Below are 24257 nucleotides of genomic sequence, written 5' to 3'. Positions count from 1 at the left end.
GTGGCAGAGAGAGACACAGATAGACGCAAACGCATCTCCACAGGATAGGCAGCAAGGGCAGGAGATGAGGAGGAGGTGGCGGTGACTCGCTGGTAAATCAACAGACTTGGTCACTCTCTCTCTCTCTCTCACACACACACACACACAAACACAAACAGAGAAAGAGAGAGAAGGGGGAAAAGAGGAGGGGGGTCTGGCAGTGCCCGAGACTCCATATGCTGCTCAGAAACACCACCACCACCCATGCCCCATCTGACCGACCCACTCACCATTCCAGCAGTCCTCCCATCTCTTCCTTCGCTGCCCCCACTTGCAGTCTGAAGAAGAAAGGAGGTTTGTGGGCAGTCCCACAAACCAAAGAACTTCAATCAATTCAAACTTCACATTTTTTTCTGTGAGAAGTTTGAATTGATTGGTTGAACTCTTTTAGTCCCACTTTTTTTTTCTGGACTGCACATGGCGGCGGCGGAGGACTGGGAGCCGCAGGAGACAGCTGAAAGAGCTGTATGCGGCTCCGCAGCCACGGGTTGCCAACCTGTGACCTAGTCTTAATAAAAGTTCCTGCTTGGAAGAAATTGTTTCTAAGAGTTCTGCTTTCTTAAGATGTGGGTTGAAGTGGGTCCTGACAGCTAACTTTATTTTTTATTTTTTAATTTCCTTCTCTCTTTCATTTAAATAAGCTTGCTCTTGGCATTAATAGTCCTCCCTCCCCCAAATGTGGAAAGGTTTTGGAAAAATCTCTTAAATTTCAAACTCTATTTTAAGACAAAACAGCATTTCTCAGGGGGTCTTAGTCTTTGCTGATTTCCTTTTCAGTGCTGAATCTGACTCTGATTGATCTTCCGGGTATCACTAAAGTGCCAGTGGGTGACCAGCCCCAGGACATAGAATACCAGATCAAAGATATGATTTTGCAGTTCATTAGCAGAGAGAGCAGCTTGATTCTTGCTGTGACTCCAGCCAATATGGATTTGGCCAACTCTGATGCGCTCAAACTGGCTAAAGAAGTTGACCCACAAGGTAAATTATGTTTTTGTATTTACTTGGATGTAGTGCATATATACGTTCTTCATCACAGACTAATGTGAGATTCCAAAATAGCAAATTATGATGATTTTTCCAGGTAGAATGTACCAAAATGCTGTTTTATAGTTGCAATAGCTATTGATAAGACCTCAGTGACTTAAAAGAAATCTTCTGGTATTATTATTTATTTAAATTTATTGGCTGGCCAACCCCAGGAGACTCTGGGCAGCGAACAAAACTAGAGAAAATATAAAAACAGGGACAAATATTAAATTAAACACAGAGCTCAACAAAATCAACAAAACAAAATAATAGCCACTGAACAAATAGTAAGCATTAATCCCAGATCTGGGTCAAAGCCAGTTTTTCAAACTTTAGGAGAGGGGATGCCATCTTTGGGGGAAATGCTGTTTCAGAGGGTGAGGGCCACAACATAGAATGCACACTTCCTAGGCCCAACAATATAGCAATGTTTAATTGAGGGGACCTGGAACATATGCAATCTGCTGGAACGTACAGGCCGGCAGATACAGTTGGAGACTATTTCAGATACATAGGGCCTATGCCATATAGGGCTTTATAGGTAATATCCACCACCTTGAGTTGCACTTGAAGCTAATTGGCAGCTAATGCAGCTTGCATAGGAGTGGGGACACAGGAGTATGCCAAGAGGTGCCCTTTACTGATAGGAAGGGGAGCAGAGAAGAAGTGGAAGAAATAATAAAATTAAAGCATCCTTTACCTCAGGGGTTCCCAAACAGGGGTGCGAGATGATATTCCAGGGGGTGCGAAAACTTGGGTCTTCAAAATTATAGTATATGCATAATTTATTTTATTTTTTATTTATTTTAATCCCATTTATATCCCGCTCTTCTCCAAAGACTCAGGGCGGCTTACAATTTAAGCACAAACCAATGTGCTTAGCAATAGCCTTCATTCTATGTATATGCCTGCTTATTAGGGCTTTGCCCCCCCCAAGCGGCATTATTACAAAGTCAGCTTATTGCCCCCAACAATCTGGGTCCTCATTTTACCTACCTCGGAAGGATGGAAGGCTGAGTCAACCTTGAGCCTGGTGGGATGCGAACCTGCAATAATTGCAGGCAGCTGGTGTTACTTAAGGAGGCATTAGCCCACTGCTCCACCAAGGCTCCTAATTTATTTATTGCCATTATTTTTGTAAAGGGTGCAAGAATATTTCAGAAGCGTTCTAGGAGTGTGGGGTATAGAAAAGGTTGGGAACCGCTGCTTTACCTCAAAATGCAAATAAGAACAAACTTGAGTAAATTTCTATTGTTTAGAGTAGTAACTTTTTAATTCTATGCTGCTGGCCAAGCTATTAATACATTCCAGAAGCTCTGTTTAAAAAATGGAACATGAGACAGAAATGCAAAATCTAAACAAGCCAGCTCAACTAAGTATGTTGTTGTAATATATTTCAGCTAATTTTTTATTACTTGCTTATGGTTCATTGCAGTTAGCCAGATATTTTTTTTATTGAAAAGTTTTAAAGTACATTTTATCTTTAACAATCCCCCCCTCCCCCCACCCCTACCTATCCCTCCCTACCCCTCCCCCCCATTCCCCCTCCCCCCCCCCGACTTCCCAGAGCTAAGTACAAGGTATAAAAACAAAGGACAATCATAAACATCCATATGCTAACAACAATAAACTCTTAAATCTATCGCTCTCTAGCTCATATAAGATAACTACAAGCAATATTAATATTACATATAAAAAGAAAGAAAAAAGAAAAAAGAAAGGAAGACTTATTCAAATGCTAAATGAAACTTTTTAGTCCCGTATTTGTTCTGGATATAATCAATCCATTTTTTCCACTCCATAATATAACGTTCTTGCGAATAATCTTTCAAATAAGCCGAGATCTTTGCCATTTCTGCCAGGTCAGAAACCTTTAAGGTCCATTCCTCTATAGTCGGCAGTTCCTCCTTTTTCCAATATTGGCCTATTAAGAGTCTTGCTGCTGTAATTAAGTTCAACATCAACTTAGTGTCCACAACAGTTGCATCTGTAATTATGCCCAACAAAAACAATTGTGGACAAAACTTTATCCTTTGCTTGAAGATCTTCTGCATATTCCACCAAATTTTTATCCAAAAAGCCTTAACCTTTTTGCAGGTCCACCATATATGAAAATATGTTGCATCTTCGCCACCACACCTCCAACATTTTGGCTGATAGTTCGGATACATACTTGCAAGCTTTTTAGGATCTAAATGCCATCTATAAAACATTTTATAAAAGTTCTCCCTTAGGTTTTGAGCTTGTGTAAATTTTACGTTCCTCACCCAGATCTTTTCCCACGTGTCCATTGTAATAACTTCTTGGATATTCTGGGCCCATTTTATCATACAATCTTTAACAAGTTCTGTTTCTGAGTCAATTTCTATCAATGCAAGATATATCCGTTTGATATGTGCTGCACCCTGGTTTCTAATTTGCTTTATCAAATTTTCATCGGTCATTGAAAAGCCAATTTTCTGATCTTCTTTCCACCTGGCCCGTAATTGAGTATATTGAAACCAAGTTTGAACAATCTTCTCATCTCGCAAGAGGTTATACGGCTTTAAACACCAGACGTTTCCTTCCAAGCTTAAAATCTCCTTATACGTAGTCACATCATGTTTATAGCCAACATTTATGTTTTCTATTGCGTGTTTTGGAATTGCCCACAACGGCATCTTGAAATCTAGCTTATGTCTGTACTTCTTCCAAACTCTCAACAATGCCTGTCTTAAAATATGCACTTTAAACACATTATCTACCTTCTTATCATACAACAAATATGCATGCCAGCCAAATAACAAGTCATGGCCCTCAAGATTTAATAATCTCTCTTGTGTCAAATTAATCCAATCACTTATTCCTGATAACGCAGCAGCTTCATAATATAGTTTAAGATTAGGCATTTTAAGACCACCTCTTTTACGAGTATCCTGCATAATCTTAAGTTTAACTCGTGGCCTTTTCCCTGCCCAGACAAATTTATTGATACCCCGTTGCCATTCTTCCAAATTAGAATCTTTTTTAAGAACCGGTATCATTTGAAATAAAAATAGAAATTTAGGCAGGACATTCATTTTCACTGCTGCAATTCTTCCCAGCAAAGACAATTGCAATTTTTCCCAACTCTCCATTTCTTTTTGAATTTTTCCCCATAACTTTTCATAATTATTTTTATATAACTTTGTATTAGAGGGTGACAAAAACACCCCCAAATATTTGACCCTTTTAACAATCTCAAATCCAGTTAATCCTTCTAAAAGGGCCTTTTGCGATACTGTCATATTTTTGGCCAGAATTTTAGTTTTTTGTGCATTAACTTTAAATCCAGAAACCTTCCCATATTGCATTATTATCTCCATCAGGTCCACAACAGAGTTTTCTGGCTGGGTCACCATAACAACCAGATCATCTGCGAACGCTCTCAGTCTATAATCCTGATCTCTAATGTGTATACCCTTAATTCTTTCCGAATTCCGTATTTTTACCAATAATATCTCCAATGTTAAAACAAATAATAAAGGTGATAACGGACACCCTTGTTTTGTGCCCTTCTCAATATTACATACTTCAGTCAAACTATTGTTAACTATTATTCGGGCAGTTTGTTTTTGATATAATGCCCTAATTGGTTGCAAAAATTTATCCCCAAAATTCATTTTATCTAAAACTTTCATCAAAAATTGCCAATTCAATTGATCAAAAGCTTTTTCAGCATCTAGAAAAATTAGCGCCGCAGGGATCTGGTTGTTCCTTTCCAAAAACTCCATCACATCAACTATATGCCTCACATTATTTTTCATTTGCCTGCCACTAATAAACCCAGTTTGATCCCCATGAATCACCTGTTGCAGAACCCTCATCAATCTGTTAGCTAACACCTTGGCAAATATCTTATAATCTGTATTTAAAAGTGATATCGGTCTATAGTTTTTTACTTGAGTAGCATCTTGATCTTCCTTCGAAATCAAAGAAATAAAAGCAGTTCTCCAAGACGGAGGCACCTTTCCCCCTCTCTGGATTGTCTGGAACAGTTCCTTTAACGACTTTATCAACTCCAGTTGTAGATTTTTGTAGTAAGCCGCAGTCAAACCATCCGTGCCTGGTGCTTTGTCCACCTTCAATTCCTTAATTGCTATAAGAATTTCTTCTTCTGTTATCAATTGATTAATCTCCTCCCTTTGTGCTTGCGTAAGAACCGGGATGCTAGCATTCTCCAAATATACATCAATGTCTTTTTCATTAATCTTCTCCTTAGCATATAATTTAGAATAAAAATCCACAAAAGCTTCCTTAATAAGATCCTGTTGAAACACAACCTTTCCCTTATGTTCAATTTTATCTATATTAGAAGCCCTTTGCTTTTTCTTTAGTCTGTAAGCTAGCCATCTACCTGGCTTGTTAGCATTGCAAAAAGTATTATGCCTAGCAAACCGTAAATTGGTTGCCACTTGATCAGCCATCAATTTATCAAATTGTCCTCTTAATAGCTTAATAACCTCCTTAGTCTTCACATCCAATGGGTTCAAGATTAGGGCCTTTTCTTTTTCCCTAATTTCATTCTCCAGTTCTTTCCTTCTGACTTCCAAAGTACGTCTGCATTTATTATTCATATATATCAACACCCCTCTCATGTAGGCCTTGCTAGCATCCCAAACCATGTCCATAGAAGTATCCTTATTCATATTAATTTCAAAGAAATCCTTCATCTGCTGTTTACATTCTTCCACATTTTTCTGATTTCTAAACAAATTCTCATTTACGCGCCACGAGCGCCTATCCCTATTGTCCTTATTGATCTCTAACCAAACTGGGCTATGGTCAGAAATAGTTCTTGCACAGATCTTTACCTTCTTAATCCTAGAAAAAAGTCATTAGTCAGCAAAATAAAATCAATCCTGGAAAAAGATTGATGTCTGTCAGAAAAAAAAGTATAATCCTTTTCGTGTGGATGTGTGTCACGCCAGATATCTCGCAGTTCCAAATCGTCCTTTAGGCAATCTAGCATGACTCGAAACACGCTTAAAAGAACCAGCCTTGTCCATCTGTACGTCTAAAACACCATTCCAGTCCCCCATAAAAATAAACGATTTATAATCCAATTGTGTAACCTTTGTGTGAAGTAAACTAAAAAAATCAGCTTGTTGTTGATTAGGAGCATACAATCCAACTAGAAGCGTTTTTTTACCTTCTAACAGCAAATCTATCATAACATATCTTCCTTGCTTATCTGCTTCAATTAGTTCCGCTGTTAGGGTACTTTTAACGTAGACAACCACTCCATTTTTCTTGTTCAACGCGGAAGCAACAAATTGCGTGCCCAACCTTGAGTTCGATAAATACTTTTGGTCCATAACCCTAATATGCGTTTCTTGCAAACATATAACATCAATCTTAAATTGTTTTAAATATTGAAAAACTTTCTTTCTCTTCTGTGGTGAGTTTAATCCATTGACATTCCAGGTTAGAAATTTAGTCGCCATGCTTGGCGCCCCGAAGCTTTTGGAGCACATCTTCAATGGCCCCTGCAACTTCCTTGGGCCGCGCTCCTCCCACAGCTTCACTGTAAGTACGCTTTGAAAGTTCCATAAACTTCTGCTGGTCTTGCTCTTGTACTTGTCTTGCTCATCTTAAAGCGGCACGCGTCAACCTCTGCTCTCCAGCAGCAGCCGATGAAGCTGTAGTTTGATCCCCTCCAGCACCGTCCTCCTCTGTCTGTCCCCCTTCAGCATCGTGAAATTTTCCCTCTCCAGATCCCTTTGCAGCTTCCAGGAGTGATAGAGGGGTTGCTTTTAAAACATTGCTGTAGAAATCACGCGCCTGAGTCACGGTAACCAGACAATATCTTTTACCTTCGTGTATCACCACCAATCCGACTGGAATCTCCCATCTAAACTTGATATCACGTTGCTTAAGTTCCTGTGCAAGAAATGCAAAATCTTTCCTTCTCCTTAAAATCTTTGGAGGAATCTCTTTTAGAACCAGGACTTCTTGCTCAGCAACCACAACTTTAGTATCATAAGCAGCTTGAATAACTTCATCTCTAGTAGCTCTCTTTGTAAAATAGACCACCACATCTCTAGGTAGCTTCCTCTGCCTTGCAATCCATGAATTTACACGAAAGATTTTATCCATACTTCCCTCTATTTCAGATGCTGGCTGGCCCAATAGTGCTTCCAAAGCCTCAGAAATCAGCTGCTTTAAGTCTTCTTTAGGATTCTCTTTTAAGCCCCTGATTCTAATAGCATACTGCATCTGATGATACTGGACAAGGCTCAATTCTCCGTCCATTTTGTCCCTTAAATTTTCATTCTCCAGTACCTTTACTTCTAATATAGAGTTCTTTTGACTAAGATCCTCCACTTTTTCATCCAAATGTTGCACACATTCAGCCACGCTTTCAATTGTAGACAAAATGTCTACCCTCATTGCACTAAACTTCTCTTCCATCTTCTCCTCCATTACACTAAACTTCTCTTCCATCCTCTCCTCCAATTTCTCCAGTTTCTCCTCCAGCTTTGCCATCTTATCATCCATCATTTCTGACATTACCTGGGATTGCTTTGCAAAGGCATCTTGTAAATCCTTAAGCATCAATGCCACAGGAGGTGCAGGAGGAAGCAAAGCTTGCAACGATGTCTGTTGCACCGGGGAAGTTCCCGCACTCCGAAGAACTTTAAAGGAAGATTTAGCCGCCATCTTTCCCCACTTTCACTTATTGCGTACTTTCACTTTAAAGCTATAAAGTCCATTGAGCTAGGGAGTAAAAATAAAAATCCACTTCACCTTGACCTCCTGTACCGCTCTGCCTGCTCCTTATTACTCAAAAGTCTTTCCTTCTGGCAGGGGTGGTCGCTAACGCCTGGCTCTGCTCCAAAAATCCCGGAGCAGAGACGCTGAGCAGCTCGGAGCAACCCAGGCTTCGGGGGGGCTCAATCCTTCAGCCGCCTGAACTCTCAGCTCAGGCGGCCCCGGAGAGCTCAACCCCTACCTGGGGCCTCACCCCCTCCTCTTCTCCCGAGGAGGGGGCTTCAAATCCACCTAAACAGCTGATCGGCGCTGTTTTCGGTGGATAAACACAGCTGCGAAGCGGACAGCCCGAAAGCAGCTGTCTTCGGCGCCGCACCGCCACCGGAAGTCAGCCAGATATTTATATTGGATTTGGCATAGGACTTGAGATAGGCAGATGTTGATGTTTGATGGTATTAGAGGCATCATCACAGGATGTAAGCTGTTCTGAATACAGCTGCCTTTTGCAATTGACTGATGGTAAATTTGTCATACATACTATATTATATAAAGATTATTGTAAGAGCCAAGATGGTACAGTGGTTAGAATGAAGTATTGGAGGCTGACTCTGCGCACTCCAAGAGTTCAATTCTGACTGGCTCAAGGTTGACTCAGTCTTCCATCCTTCCGAGGTGGGTAAAATGAGGATCCAGATTGTTTGGGGGGGGGCAATATGCTGACTCTATAAACCACTTAGAGAGGGCTGTAAAGCACTATGAAGCGGTATATGTCTAACTGCTATTGCTATTATTATTTTGCAAAGAAAAATTATCTTGAGAAAATTATTTTAGAAGTTGCTAAATTGGTTACAATTTGATTACAATTCTTTTTTCTTTCCCAGGCCTAAGAACAATTGGAGTAATAACCAAGCTAGACCTGATGGATGAAGGCACTGATGCCAGAGATATCTTGGAGAATAAATTATTGCCTCTGCGGAGAGGTAGCAAGCCATTCAGAATTATAGCTGATGGATATTTCTTTCAGTGAATCCTGCCTTGGGTTGTTAGTTAAATTCATAGGCAAAACAAGGAAGGAATACTGAAAAAAGTGGAATAGCTTGACTACTTTCAGTTAGTTTGCAGGCCTGAATTATGGGACTGAAACAGTATTGATTGCATTTGTGGATAAGCTCAGGTGGGAGTGGGATGGGGATGGTGCATTCATCCATGCTCTTCTTGATCTCTTGGCATCTTTCAATATTGTTGATCAAGACATACAGTATTTCTGGACTGGGGAATAGGAGTGGAAGGCATAGTTCTGCATTGATTCTCTTTCCTCTAGGGCTAGTTCCAGTCAGTGTTGATTTGGGATGGGAAGAACCTAGCTCAATCCCTTCTCGGTGGAATTCCTCAGGGATTTTCATTTCCAACTGCCCCACCCCTCAATCCAATTTTAATCAAGCCCACCGTGCTTGATTAGATACATTTTACTAGTTATTCTGAGATAAATGCTATCCACCATCTTAAGTAATTTAAACCGTAATTTCACACACCATTAATATATCAGACACTCACTAATTTACAGTATTGCTTTTTTCCCTTTCTGACCCTCTTTCATGGAATAAAAGGAGAGATAAGACTTGAGCTTCCTTCTGAGATGCTTTTAAGTCTTTGGTGGTACAGTTGTAGCTGTTCTTTGGAGCATCATTTGTCTTGAAATTGTCATTCTACCTCTTTATCATCTGTAATTCCTAACCCACTGAAATTTGAAAAGCTATTACAGGCAGCAGCATCTTTTTATACTGGACACATTTTGGCCTTAGGAAGCATCTGATACCATAGGTTACTTGCAATTATCTTTTTTCCTCTGGAAATAAGCATTTAAAGCTGGAGCCATGTATACTTGTTTAGAATAGTTATTTAGAAGCTTAGAAATAGTTCAGCAGAAAGTGCTTTAATATAGGTCATATGAATACTTGACATGTAAAAGAAATGCATGTCAGATTACTCTTGGGCATTTCAGCAAAAATTGCTAAATAGGATTGGACATCAAGATTATGATTTCATATTAATCCCTTGGATAGCCATTAACCTGACAGGCTTTATCTGGTAATAGATAATTAGTACAGGACTAGGTGATTACTTATTTCACAAACTAAGATTATGATTATCCATTTAATCCAATTGAGAATCATTGTTCTGCATCTAGAATAAAATGCAAAATAAGCACATTCTTGTGGTCTTATATTCAGGTACTCCATTCTAGTTTTCTGTATAATTCTGGATTCCTTTTTCCTATGTTAAAAATGAATTTCTAGACTTCAGTGATAGAAGTATATTCCCTCTGTTACCAGTATAAACATATATTTACCTGACTTTGTGAAGTTGCTGCACTGTCTCATTCTACCTTTCTCAAAATTTCTTCTTGGCCCTGCACAAATTAAGACAGAACTTAAGATATGGAGTTGTCCCTTTATAGGCTACATTGGAGTTGTGAACCGGAGCCAGAAGGATATTGATGGAAAAAAGGATATCAGAGCAGCATTGGCAGCTGAGCGCAAGTTCTTCCTTTCCCATCCTGCTTACAGACACATGGCTGATCGCATGGGAACTCCCCATTTGCAGAAGGTCTTGAACCAGGTAAGCTGTTCCTACAGCAGTTTATTCATTTTTCTTGGCTCATTCTTATTTTTTACCTTCAGCTGAACATCACTGTGAGTTTCTTTTATGCTTTCTAATGGTGTGTATTATTGGAGAAGGTGTCTCTCTCATTTAAACCTACATGTGAGTTTTTCTCTCTGTCTTAACATCCATAATTCAATCAGGTATGCTTCAGTTTAGAGCTAATTTAGATATTGCAAAGAAACAAGGATATCTTGGTTTATAGTTAATTTAGATCTCTATAGCAGGCATAAACAAACCTGCAGGACTATTAATACTGGATGAATATGAATACATTTCTATTGAATGTGAGCAAACCTTGTTGAAGCCTTAGATGTTCTATAGGTGACATTACATAAGATAGAAGGATTCTGCTCTTTTTTAAATTACAATAATGAGAACAAAGTATGTTGGGGAGAGAATGGAGTGTAAAGAGTCTTGAGTACTATAAGTACCTTCTAATTATTATCATTTTCCAACTTTTAGAGCAGGTTGTCTTATCAGATAAGTACTCTTCCTTGAGAGCAAAATAGACTGGCAAGTACTTAAAGGAAATAGTGCATGATTCAGCTTCACTGGCTTCAAAGGGAGGATGGCTTATTTTAGTAGTAAGAAACATTATGTAATAATATTAATATAAACTTATTGGTACTTCATATCTTCTCTTCAGCAATTGACAAATCATATCCGGGATACCCTACCATCCCTGCGTAGCAAACTGCAGAGTCAGCTGCTGTCACTTGAAAAGGAGGTGGAGGAATATAAGAATTTTCGTCCTGATGATCCTACAAGGAAAACCAAAGCCTTACTACAGTAGGTCAACTCTATACTAAACACTGGTTCTCATTTACAGAAAACAGAATAACAGAGTTGGAAGTGACCTTGGAGGTCTTCTAGTCCAACCCCTGCTCAAGCAGGAGAATCTATACCATTTCAGACAATTGGCTGTTCAATCTCTTCTTAAAAACCTCCAGTGATGGAGCATCCACAACTTCTGAAGGCAAGCCATTCCACTGATTGACTGTTCTAGCTGTCAGGAAATTTCTCCTTATTTCTAGGTTGGATTCTCCTTGATTAGTTTCAATCTGTTGCTTTTTGTCCTGTCCTCAGGTGCTCTGGAAAATAGGTTGATCCCGTCTTCTTTGTGGCAGCCCCTTAGATATTGGAAAACTATTAACATGTGACCCATAATCCTTTTTTCTGAGACTAGATATACCCAATTCCTGCAATTGTTCTTCATGTTTTAGCCTCCAGTCTCCTAATCATCTTTGTTGTTCTTCTCTGAACTCTTTCTAGAGTCTCAACATCATTTTTATATCATGGCAACCAAACTGGATGCAATATTCCAAGTGTGGACTTGCCAAGGCATTATAAAGTGGTATAACACTTCACATAATTCTCTTCCTCTGTTAATACAGTCTAGGACTGTGTTGGCTTTTTGGTGGTTGCAGCACATGCTGGCTCATGTTTACATAGTTGTCCACTAGGGCTCTTAGATCCCCTTTCACAGTTATTGCTATTGAACCAGGAATCACCTGGTCTATACCTGTGCATTTGTTTTTGTTTTGTCTAGGTGTACAATCTTACTTTTCCCACCATTCAAATTCATTTTCTTGGATAGGGCCCATTGTTCAAGATCCTTCTGCATCTTGAGCTATCTTCTGCAGTGTCATCCCCAAATTTGATGAATAGAATAGAATAGAGCTGGAAGGGAACTTGAAGGTCTTCTAGTCCAGCCCCCTGCTCAAGCAGGAGAACCTATACTGTCTCAGACAAGTGAATGTCTAGTCTCTTCTTAAAAATCTCCAGTGATGGAGTGCCCATGATTTCTGGGGGTAAGCTGTTTCATTGGTTGATTGTCCTCACTGTCAGGAAATTTCTCCTTAATTCCAGATTGCTTCTTTCAGTGATCAGTTTCCCACCATTGTTTCTCGTCCTTCCATCTGGTGCTTTGGTGAACAACCTGGCCCTCTCTGCCTTGTGGCAGCCCCTGAGATACTGAAACAGCACTATCATTTCTCCCCTATTTCTTCTTTTCTTTAGACTAGCCAAACCCAAGTCCCTTAGCCGTTCTTTGTATGTTTTAGTCTCCAGGCCTTTGATCCATCTTAGTTGCTCTTCTCTGAATTTTTTCCAAACTCTCAACATCTTTTTTGTGATATTGTGATCAAAATTGGCTGTAGTATTCCAGGTGTGGTCTTACTAGGGTTTTATTCCTCTTCTATCTTCTCATCTAAATCATTTATGAATTAGACATTGAAGAGTACTGAGCCTTCTCTTATCAATTGTTGTCTGGTTAAATATAATAAATCCATTCTCCAAAGTTGATCTATCTTCCCAAAAGAGTCCAGATGAAATTGTTTTCCAGTTAAATATAATAATTCAATGCTCCAATCTCCTTTAACCTTTAACCTTCTTAGGGGAAACCAATTTATCACTTATCCACTCAGTCAGTTTTCTGCTGTTGTAAAACTACTTTACCCCCAACTTAGCAATGAAAGATAAGGGACCTCTTCAGAGACAGGGAATAAAAAACATTAAAGTAATATTCCTCAGAGTGAGAAAACAGAAACTGAGAGGCTATTTTTGAATATTTCAATCCAAGATTTAAAAAAATAAAAAAAACTAATCTCCAAAGTTTTTGCAAGTTAATAAAATGCAAAATCCCCGTAGTAAAGTCCAATATAAATGTAAATCAAGTGTCAGGAATTTCGCTACGCTGTGACTTCCTTATGGAGAAGCAAGAATTATTCAAATCAGCCAAATGGATCAAAGGAAAAAGACAAAAAAAAATCCAGATAAAATCCAGCAAGGGATTAAAATAAACTGGCATTCAACCAGCCAGTCAACTTTTAGAGATAAAAAGCAAAATAAAACATAACCTTCAAAAAGTATAGTGAAAATCCAAGCTTGCTTACAAGAACAATCTGCCTAGAGTCTGCTTAGAGTAGGCAGATTGTTCTTGTAAGCAAGCTTGGATTTTCACTATAAGATGGATAGATGATTGGTGACTTTCTGGCTGCTCCCATGGGGGAGTGCAGTCTTTAAGTTTCTCTTCCTGTATGGGTCCACAGTTGTCCAAACGTCAGCTTGGATCATTCCTAAGTGGTTTTCATTCTGATCCAGGGAGCAGTGCTGCCAAAGAACTAGCTTTGGCAGAAAAAAATCTTCCGCTCAGCATGGATCTTGGGGTTGGAGCCCTCAATAGCAATAATAATACCACTTAGACTTATATACCACTTCATAGTACTTCACTGCCCCCTCTAAGTTGTTTACAGAGTCAGCATATTGCCCCCAATAATCTGGGTCCTCATTTTACTGACCTTGTAAGGATGGAAGGCTGAGTCAACCTTGAGCTGGTGAGAATCAAACTGCTGGCAGATGGCCAAATTAGCATGCAATACTGGATTCTAACCTAGGGACACGGTGGCTCAGTGGGTTAGGATGCTGAGGTTGATCAGAAGGTCGGCAGTTTGGTGGGTCGAATCCCGAGTGCCACGTAACAGAGTGAGCGCCTGTTACTCGTCCCAGCTTCTGCCAACCTAGCAGATTGAAAGCACGTAAAAATGCAAGTAAAAAAATAGGGACCACTATGGTGGGAAGGTAACAGTGTTCCATGCGCCTCTGGCGTCTAGTCATGCCGGCCACATGATCACAGAGACATCCTCGGAAAAGCACTGGCTCTTCGGCTTTGAAACGGAGATGAGCACCGACCCCTAGAGTTGGAAATGACTAGCACGCATGTGCAGGGGAACCTTTACCTTTATCTTTTTTACTGGATTCTAGCCATTGTACCATCATTGCTCCAAGATGGTATTAAGAAACAAACATGGATATTTGATCAAGGAAGAATGAGTTTTAAGAGTTGGGAAGATTTGGGAGGGATAAGAAATCATAGTACAACTAAGATGATCAAAGGCCTGGAGACTAAAACATACAAAGAAGGGGAGACATGATAGCAGTATTCCAATATCTGAGTGGCTGCCACAAGGAAGAGGGGGTCATGTTGTTCACCTTAGCACCAGAGGAAGGACAAGCTGATTTGTAATAATGCTGCTTGGGGGGGGGAAAGCCCTAATAAGCAGGCATATACATAGAATGAAGGCTATTGCTAAGCACATTGATTTGTGCTTAGATTGTAAGCCGCCCTGAGTCTTCGGAGAAGGGCGGGATATAAATGGGATTTAAAAAAAAAAGAAACAATGGTTGGAAACTGATCAAAGAAAGAAGCAACCTGGAATTAAGGAGAAACTTCCTGACAGTGAGGACAAATCAACCAGTGGAACAGCTTGCCTCCAGAAATAGTGAGCACTCCATCAATGGAGATTTTTAAGAGGAAACTAGACAATCCCCTGTCTGAGATGGTATAGGTTCTCCTGCTGAACTAGATTCTTTTTTTTTGTTCTACCTACTATTTTTTTCAGTACCGTATTTTCCGGTGTATAAGACGACTGGGCGTATAAGATGACCCCCTACATTTCCTGTTAAATTATAGGGTTTGGGATATACTTGCCGTATAAGACTACCCCTCTTCCAACGCACACCAAATAAAAATTAAAAAACATCAGATATGATTTTAATATGGTAATTTTAATTCAAATGCTTATGACATGCAGGTACTTAGTAGGAAAACTGTCACTTATAAACATAAGGCTGTTTGTCATCAAACATGTAAACATAAAACAGTGCAAGTGGATTAAACTTTTCCTAATTCACTCTAAAGCTTTCCCTGCGCAGAGCCTTAAGTAACACTAGCTGCCTGCAATTAGTGCAGGTTCTCATCCCACCAGGCTCAAGGTTGACTCAGCCTTCCATCCTTCCGAGGTAGGTAAAATGAGGACCCAGATTGTTGGGGGCAATAACCTGACTTTGTAATAATGCTGCTTGGGGGGGGGGGGGCGAAAGCCCTAATAAGCAGGCATATACATAGAATGAAGGCTATTGCTAAGCACATTGATTTGTGCTTTAAATTGTAAGCCGCCCTGAGTCTTTGGAGAAGGGCGGGATATAAATGGGATTTAAAAAAAAGACCAAATGGGAGATCTGCTCCAGGTTTTCCAGCCAGCCTGCCCAGTTCCTGAGTCAAATGTGTCCTTAGAGCTAAGCAGCTGCTCTGGCTGCTGCATTCCCCACCTGCGTTTCAAGTTGGGATAGACTACAGCTGCTCTTCAACTTTAGAAGGAAAGACGCCCAGACCCCAGCCTGTAAAAAATCACAGACTGCAGCTTCTTCTCCAATTGGTCCCGCTTTCCCTGCGCAGACCTAATGGGAGATCTGCTCCAGGTTTTCCAGCCAGCCCTGTCCCTAAAGTTTCAGCACCCGACGTATAAGACGACCCCTGACTTTTGAGAAGATTTTCGTGGGTTAAAAAGTCGTCTTATACGCCGGAAAGTATGGTAATATAGTGGATAGATGACAGGTTAATAATTTGCAAACAGGATTAGAATAAAATCTCTTTGGTTCTGTTTTGCAAGGAGTGGGAAACTAATAATATAATATATTTATAAGTATTCAACAGGATGATAATATGTAAATATGTATTTCGGTTTTTTAATGTACCTTGTTCATTCTCTTTCATTTTGAATTGTTTCTGTTGATTTTTTTTGGAGTTTTGTATTTTAACCTTTTTTTTAAGAAAAAATAAAATGACAAAAAAGGAGCAATAGGACTGTGAAGCACTCCACTGCATACTTCCCTCTATGTAGATTTAGTTCCACTTAGGACCATGATGTCAGTGCTGCTAACATTGGATGTTATTGCTTTGACAACAGATGGAAATGCAGTCATTTTCTCTTTTGCTTTTAGAGCTAGTTGATGCTGGGAGGGGGGATGTATCAGCACCACATAGTTAAAGCCAAAAATTGAATTCCCCTCCTCCTCTGGGCACAAAGTAGCAAAACACAATTCCCTCCTCCAATAAACAGTCATAAATCACATTCCCCAATTAGCTTGAAACGCAGGCTTTCTCCACAGCTCTCCAGCCTGCCAAATTGTTATCAACTCTGGGCTCAGTAACCTTGGATTCCCATGGCTGAGTTATTGTTGTTATGACTAACTGGACTCTCATCCACATCCCCCCTCTTTCTCTAAAAGCGAAAGAGAAAAATGACTGCATTTCCATCTGTTGTCAAAGCAATAACATCCAATGTTAGCAGCATTGAAGTCTTGGCTCCCTTACAAGGACAAATCCTGTAATGAAAACAAAAGCACAGGTTAGGGGTTGCCTCTTGGTTTGTTAGGGTGTTTCTTATAGTATCTATTAATGAGTCTGTCAGCTTTTACATCACCAGATTTTACCCAGGTGGCCTCAAACAATGGATATCCCTTCCATTGCACTAAATACTGCTGTCATGGTTCCGATTAAAGAGATACATCAAAGAGCACTGCATGATTATTTATTCTAAAAAAGTCTATAATAAGCAGAATGGAGCATTGGCACTCATGGATGGATGCCAGAATCTGAATTCACCTCCACTTAACACATCATATCCTACAGAATCACCCTCCCTTAATTATACGTCATGAATCACATTCACCAATTAGTTTAACACACGAAGTTTCACTTCCCTTGAAACACGCTATTTCTTATCTTCTTAAAACATCCGGGTTGAATCCCTCCCGCGCTTTAGTGATTCAAAGCCTAACAGTTAAAGCAAAAGGCTGACTCTTATATTGTCAGTGGAAAAACATGTCAATGTTTGCAGCTTTGACATTTGGCCCCCCCTTACAAAAAGGACAGATCCTGTAATGTAAGCAGAACACAAATTAGGAGCTGGCTTTTGATTTGTTGGGGTGTTTCTCATAAAACTTTTTGATAAGTCTGTTAGCTTGCACATCGCTCGATTTCACCCAAATGGCTTCAGACAGTGGGTATCCCTTCCATTGTACTAGGTACTGCAATTTTCTCTTAAAGATTCTAGAGTCAAGAATACGTTTCACTTCATAATGGGTCTGACCCGCTACTACGAGGGGTCCAGGTGCTTTCTTAGGGGGAGGTCTTAAAGTGGAGGCCCGAAAAGGTTTCAGTAAGCTACAGTAGAAAATCGGGTGAATTTTCCCCAAAGGTCTGGGGAGCTTCAATTCTACTGTGATGATTCTCACAATGGGGAAAGGCCCCAAGAATTTCGGTCCTAATTTCTTGCTGGGTAATTTGAGGTGTAAATATTTAATTTACAGATAAACCTTTTTCCCAACTTGGAATGTTCTTTGGGGAGCCCTCTTTTTATCAGCCTGTTTTTTGATAAGAAGTATTTTTTAATGCCGTTTTCATGTTTCTCCAAACCTCTTCCCACCCCCTCACCCATTGATCAAGTGTCTGGGAAGTGGAGGGCACCTGAGGGTAGTCAGGCATCGGGCTGAGCTCTTTTCCTGTGGCTACTCTGAAAGGCGTGTAGCCAGTGCTGCTGTGAACAGAATTATTGTAGGCCACCTCGGCGAAAGGGAGGAGGTCAGTCCTGTTTGTCTGTTGGTAGGAAACATAGCGTCTGAGGTATTGCTCCACCATTTTGTTAGCGGATTCTGCAGCCCCATTGGTAGCTGGATGAAAAGCCTTGAGATGATCCAATTAATTTAAGGAAATTCCTCCAAAATTTCACTGTGAACTGCAATCCTCTATCTAAAATTATTCGCTTAGGGGCTCAATGCAGTCGGTAGATATGTTTCAGGAACAATTTAGTCAGTCATTGTTCAGATGGGAGTCCTTTGCAGGCGATAAAATGAGCCTGCTTCAAAAACAGATCTACCACAGTCCAGATGACAGTATTTCCTCTACTTTTGGGTAGGTGTATAATAATCATAGCTATTTCTTCCCATGGTTGAGAAGGGCCTTCCACTGACGGCCTTAACCCAGGGGTTTTCCCTGGAATTCTTTTCATGGTGGCACATACGGTACAACTCCTGACATAGTTTTCTACATCTCGTTTTAGCCCTGGCCACCAAAATTGCCGGCAGATGAGGTGTATTTAAATATTCAAAGTGTCCAGCCTGTTTTGCATCATGGCTGTGTTTGAGAGCATTGACACGGAGGGCTTCAGGTAGATACAATTTTCCCCCCTTGTATGCCAAACCATCCCTGCATGTTAGGGAGGTTTGATTATCTTTGAACCATTGATCGGTAAGGAGCTCTCGTTTTATCTTCTTCACACCTGGGTCATCAGGATTTGGGGTTCTGCGAGGTGTGAGTTGTGCCGCAGGTTGTGAACTGGGGATAATTGCCTCGAGTTGTGCCGCAGGTTGTGAACTGGGGATAATTGCCTCGTAGACCTCTTTGCGTTTGCTTTGTACTGTGGCAATCGGGATAATGCATCAGCTAGGAAGTTTTTTCTTCTTAGTATATACTTTAGAGTAAAATTAAAACAGTTAAAATACTGTGCCCATCGCACTTGCTTGGGGACAATTTGCGGGGAGTTTTCATTGGCTCTAAAGTTTTGTGATCTGTCCATACTTCAAAAGGCACCTTGCTCCCTTCTAATTAGAGTCGCCAGTTTAATTGCGAAGGCCTCCTTCTCCCAGACTGTCCATCTCCTCTCGCTTTCAGTGAATTTCTTAGAGGTGTAGGCACAACGTTGCAGGACCCCACTTTTATTCTTTTGCAGTAACACAGATCCGACTGCCACGTTGCTGGCATCTGCTTGAATTACAAAGGACTCCCCTGGGCAGGGGTGCTTTAGAACCGGTTCAGCCGCAAATAGTCTTTTTAAATTCTCAAAAGCTTTCTGACAACTCATAGTCCATGCTAGTGGTTGTCCAGGCTGTGGTGTTCCCCCTCCCTTGCCTGTTTTGAGTAGTTCTGTAAGGGGTAAAGCAATCTCAGCAAAAGAGGGAATGAATTGACGGTAGAAGTTGGCAAACCCTAGGAATCTCTGGAGCTGTTTGTGAGTCTTTGGGGGCTGCCATTCAATTATAGTTTTCAGTTTGGCTGGGTGTATTTCGATGCCCTCATCGGAAATATTAGCCAAGATAATCTAATCGGGTTTGGTGAAATTCACATTTCGACAATTTGACATAAAGTTTGGCATTCAGTAGTTTCTTTAACACTTCTCTGACCAGTCTTATGTGGTCAGTCATATTCATATTGTCTATCAGAATGTCATCACTACAGTAGAACCCCTTTGTACAAATGATCATGTAGGACCTCATTAATCAACTGCATAAATACGGCTGGGGTCCCCTGCAGTCCAAATGGCATGACTTTGAATTGGTAGCTTCCCAAGGGGCAGTTGAAGGCCGTTTTCCACTCATCCCCTCCTTTGAAGACTCCAAAAATGACAAGGAAAAAAAGTTAAAACAGAAGAGTGTCTCACGATGGTTTTCTTCCCCACTTCCTTCTAGCTGCAGTTTAAATATGTAAAGACCACAAAAGAAAAAACTTGGCCTTCCCTCATTTTAATTCAGAAGACAGGAATGGGAGGCTTGAGGGAGGTTGTTTGTTTCAAAGGAAGGGAATGAGAGGGGCTTGGGGAGCGCAGCAGGCAAACGGCAATCGTGCAAGACCTCTGGCTATGCAGGAGGGCGTTGGAGGCGTATTCTCTTTAAAAAAGGAAAACAAGGCAATGGTGCTTGAGTGGTATGTGTGTGTTTGGGAGCTGAACTAGCAAAATGCCCATCCAGTGCCCAGCAGCGGCTGCCAAGGTGGCTCCATCTCCTTCCTTTGGGGAGAAATGCCCTAGGGACAAGTGTGTGTGTGGGGGGGAGACTCCTGAGCCCTGCAGCTCTTCCCGAGGGAGAGAGATGGAGAGTGGGGGAGGGGCTGTGTTGGGATCAGGGCTCCTCGTGCCTTCCGCTGCCCCGCCTGCACTCTTCTGCATGATATCTGAACTCTCTTGCTGCATGATATCTGAACTCTCTCGGGTTAAACTATGTCCTTTCATTACAAAAAATGGTATGTTTGTGTGTGATTGTATTTTTATTGGTCAGCAACCAAAATAAAGTTCTATTAGTTTTCAGTATCATAGAAGGTTGATAGTGACTTAAAAAATTAGACTTTCATGTTAAAATTAAGATAAATTTGCCAATAACTGGAGATACTTTTAAAAAAATCTTTCTGACAATAACTTACGTTTTTATAGAAAGGTGCCAACAGAAGTTGATTCAATACCTAAAAGCATCTCTGAACATTTTTAATTCCTTGGTGAGAATTCCATGATTTACCACATCTTTAAAAAATGGTCATTACCTCATTTATCTTTCTGCAGAATGGTCCAACAGTTTGCAGTTGATTTTGAGAAGAGAATTGAGGGGTCAGGAGACCAAGTGGATACACTAGAACTCTCAGGTGGAGCCCGAATAAATCGCATTTTTCATGAGAGATTCCCCTTTGAATTAGTTAAGGTAAAGTGCTAAAAACTTTTCTCCTTAGAAAAATATATATCTGATTTTCAAATATGTTTTTCACCAATATTGAATCTATGGATTTCATGCTGTATGGTTTCAGAAAACTTGATAACAACTCCATTTCAATGTTTTTCTGTGCATAGAAAGAATAAATTTTTATTTTTCTTGGAAATATTTTGGAAACATCCTGGCAGTAAAAATGTAAACAAAATATGTACATTTGTCTTTCTGTTAAAGTCTGAATATGATGCAGAGGCATTTGTCTATATTAAGTACATGAGTGGAAAGTATATATTCATAGAAATACCTTATGTGTTAGGAAATTCAGATCCATTTAGCCAATCTGTTATACTGTATATCTAATACTTACAGAGAGTTCTTTTTATAATGTTTTTAAGTGGTAGTATAAAGGGGAATTCTTAGATATGTCTAATTTTGGCTGATTAATTAAGAATTTTCAGTTTTCACATGTCTATATTACTAGAATTTGAAGTCTAGTTTACAACAATTTAAAGCAATAAAAATATAGAAATACATTTAAAAACAGTACAGAAGATTAAAATAAAAAAAGCCATCCTTTGAGCCATCAGACTGTTTGGCTTTCAAAGGTCCTTTGGAATAATGTTGCTTCAGCTGTTGTTTTGTCCTAAGCCTAGACCTCTCTGAATAAGGTTTGGCATAGGTTAGATATGTTCAGAGAAATATATCTAACTAGGATTCGGACTTTCTGTTTATCTGAATATCCTTCCAGTAGGCTACCTTTAAACATAATGCTTTCTCTGCTACATAATCAAGATTTTTTACACCTAAATTCCTCTGGGGATCCACATAACTTTACTATATGCATCTCCAAGGGAACTTAGGTGTAAAAAACGACTATAGGGATTGTCATGCTCCCCTTAGAAAAAAGATAGGTCCATCTGTAGAGCAAATAAAATATAAATGTTAGCTTGGTTTGTTCGGATATTCTGTATGAAAACTCTTAAGCAACCTTGGTGCTTTAATGTGGTGCTTATTGACCCACTCATTTTCTGAAGAGGGGAGGTGTTTCCAAGCCACTAGATACTGAATTGTTCCATGGTGTTTCCTGGAATCTAGGATTTCCTTCACCTCAAAATGTTGTTCTCCTTCCACCATGATGGGAGGTGGTGGTGGTGGGGGTTTTGTTCACAGGGGTGACTGTTCTCTCTTTAGTAGACTGCAGTGAAAAACTGGGTGTATTTGTCTAAGATTTTGGGGTAGTCCTAATTCAACTGTTACTGGGTTTATGATTCTTTTAATTGGAAAAGGACCAATATATTTTGGTCTGAGTTTTTTACAGGGTTGTAGTGAATTAAGGTATTTTGTGGATAAATATACCATCTCTCCCACCCTGAATGGTATGGGATCTACTCTTTTTTTGTCAGCCTGTGTCTTGTATGCCTGTCTAGCTTCATCTAAAGCTTTCCTAACGATTGGCCAGATGTTTTGCAATTGAGCAATCCACTCCTTCATTTCGGGAATTACTGGCTTGGTTGGAGTTAGTTCTGGCATGGGTTGAAACTTTGACCGGTAGCTATTTGAAAAGGAGTGTACCCTGTGCTGGAGTGGACTGCATTATTATATGCCACTTCTGCAAAAGGTAGTAGGTCCGTCCAGTTTGTTTGCTGGAAATTAATAAAGCATCTTAAATATTGCTCAAGCACTGAGTTAGCCTTTTCACATTGACCGTTCGACTAAGGGTGATGACTAGATGTCAGTACTTGGGTGGTTCCTAAAAGGGATAAAAATTCTTTCCAAAATGCCGACGTAAATTGCACCCCTCTATCAGATATGATATGTTGTGGTGCCCCGTGCAATCTGTAAATATGCTGTACGAAAAGTTTTGCTAATGCTTTTGCAGTTGGGATTTTTTGGCAAGGTATGAAATGTACTTGCTTAGAGAACAGATCTGTGACAGTCCAGACTACGGTGTTTCCGTTGCTTTCTGGTAGTTCCACGATAAAATCCATGGCTATTACTTTCCATGGGGCTGAGGGATTCGCCACCGTTTGTAACAGTCCTGGCGATTTCCCTTGCAGCCTCTTGCCCATCGCACAAATCTGACAGCTGCCCACATAGCTTTCTATGTCCTTTTTCATAGATGGGCACCAAAATTGCCTTTTAAGTGTAAGGTTTTTACAAACCCAAAATGCCCTGCTGATTTTGTATCATGGCACAGTTGCATGAAATTGATCCTTTGGTTGGCAGGTATGTATAACTTCTCACCCACATGTCTATTTTTCTGGAACCATTCATCACTTTCCAAAGACTTCCGGAATTCTATTCCAGTTTGGCTATCCACCTTCGGCTTCATTTTTATTTGAGCCCTGGGGGTGACTGGTGCTGCCAGTTGTTCAGGCACAAGTGGTTTAGAGTCAGTGGTCCGTGTGCTGTTATATTGGGGCATGCGAGATAATGCATCTGCCAGGAAATTATTCCCCCCCCCCCCAGTAAGTGTTTGAGAGTGAAATTGAATCGGTGAAAATGTTGGGACCAGTGGGCTTGTTTAGGAGTGAGTTTCCTGGGTGTTTTTAATGCTTCCAAGTTTTTGTCGTCTCTTCAGACCTGGAAGGGGATTTTATTTCCTTCTAGGAACTGGCGCCATGTAATTAATGCCCATCTTATAGAATAAGCCTCCTTTTCCCATATGGGCCAACGCTGTTCTGTTTCTGTGAGTTTTCTGGATGTATGTGCACATGGTTGCAACGCCGCCTCATCATTTTCCTGTAATAATATGGCTCCCACCACTACATCGCTAGCATCTGCCTGTATTAGAAAAGGTTTATTGGGATCTGGATGTCTCAGGAAAGGTTCAGCAGAAAAAAGTCTCTTTAGCCTTTCAAATGCTGCTTGACATTCCATGGTCCACTTCAGAGGGTGGCTGGGTTTCACGGGGGACCCCCACTTTGTTTTCAATAAGTTTGTGAGGGGCATGGCTATTTGGCCAAATGAAGGGATGAATTGGCAGTAGAAATTTGCAGATCCCAGGAAGCTTTGAAAATTGCTTCCGTGTGCGGGGGTGTGTGTGCCCATTCTAATACTGCCCTGACTTTTTCAGGGTCCATTTCGATGCCCTCGGGATATGCAATATCCCAGATAATCTATTCTTTCCTGGTGAAACTCACACTTTGATAATTTAGCGTATAGGTGGGCAGCCTGCAACTTTTTCAGGACTGCTCTGACTAGGTTGATATGTTCCTTTTTGGTCTCAGTGAATATCAGTATATCATCTAGGTAAACCAGGACCCCCTTATATAGGTGCTCTCTTAGCACGTCATTAATTGCATAAAGACTGCGGGGGGGCCTTGCAGTCCAAATGGCAGTACTTTGAACTGGTAGCAACCCAATAGGCAGTTGAATGCAGTCTTCCATTCATCTCCTTCCTTAATCCTAATGCGGTAATATGCTTCCCTCAGGTCTAGTTTAGTAAAAATCCTTCCTTTCGATAGGTGGGATAGCATATC

General features: G+C 40.4%; 1 protein-coding gene across 6 annotated transcripts in view; it reads left to right on the top strand.

Moving 5' to 3' along the window:
* Positions 1-24257, top strand: part of DNM2 (dynamin 2) — a 186749-nt gene that overhangs the window by 65852 nt on the left and 96640 nt on the right. For all 6 annotated transcript variants that reach the window (XM_083355833.1, XM_083355830.1, XM_083355831.1 and 3 more), the window contains exons 4-8: positions 817-1020; positions 8682-8780; positions 10259-10419; positions 11111-11253; positions 20634-20769. In XM_083355833.1, the coding sequence (XP_083211959.1) occupies positions 817-1020; positions 8682-8780; positions 10259-10419; positions 11111-11253; positions 20634-20769 (743 nt within the window). The remainder of the gene's footprint in view (positions 1-816; positions 1021-8681; positions 8781-10258; positions 10420-11110; positions 11254-20633; positions 20770-24257) is intronic.

Source organism: Vipera ursinii (genome assembly GCF_947247035.1).
Source record: "Vipera ursinii genome assembly, chromosome: 2".
Classification (NCBI taxonomy): domain Eukaryota; kingdom Metazoa; phylum Chordata; class Lepidosauria; order Squamata; family Viperidae; genus Vipera; species Vipera ursinii.
Note: the sequence above shows the minus strand (reverse complement) of the source record. Positions and strands in the feature narration are given on the sequence as shown.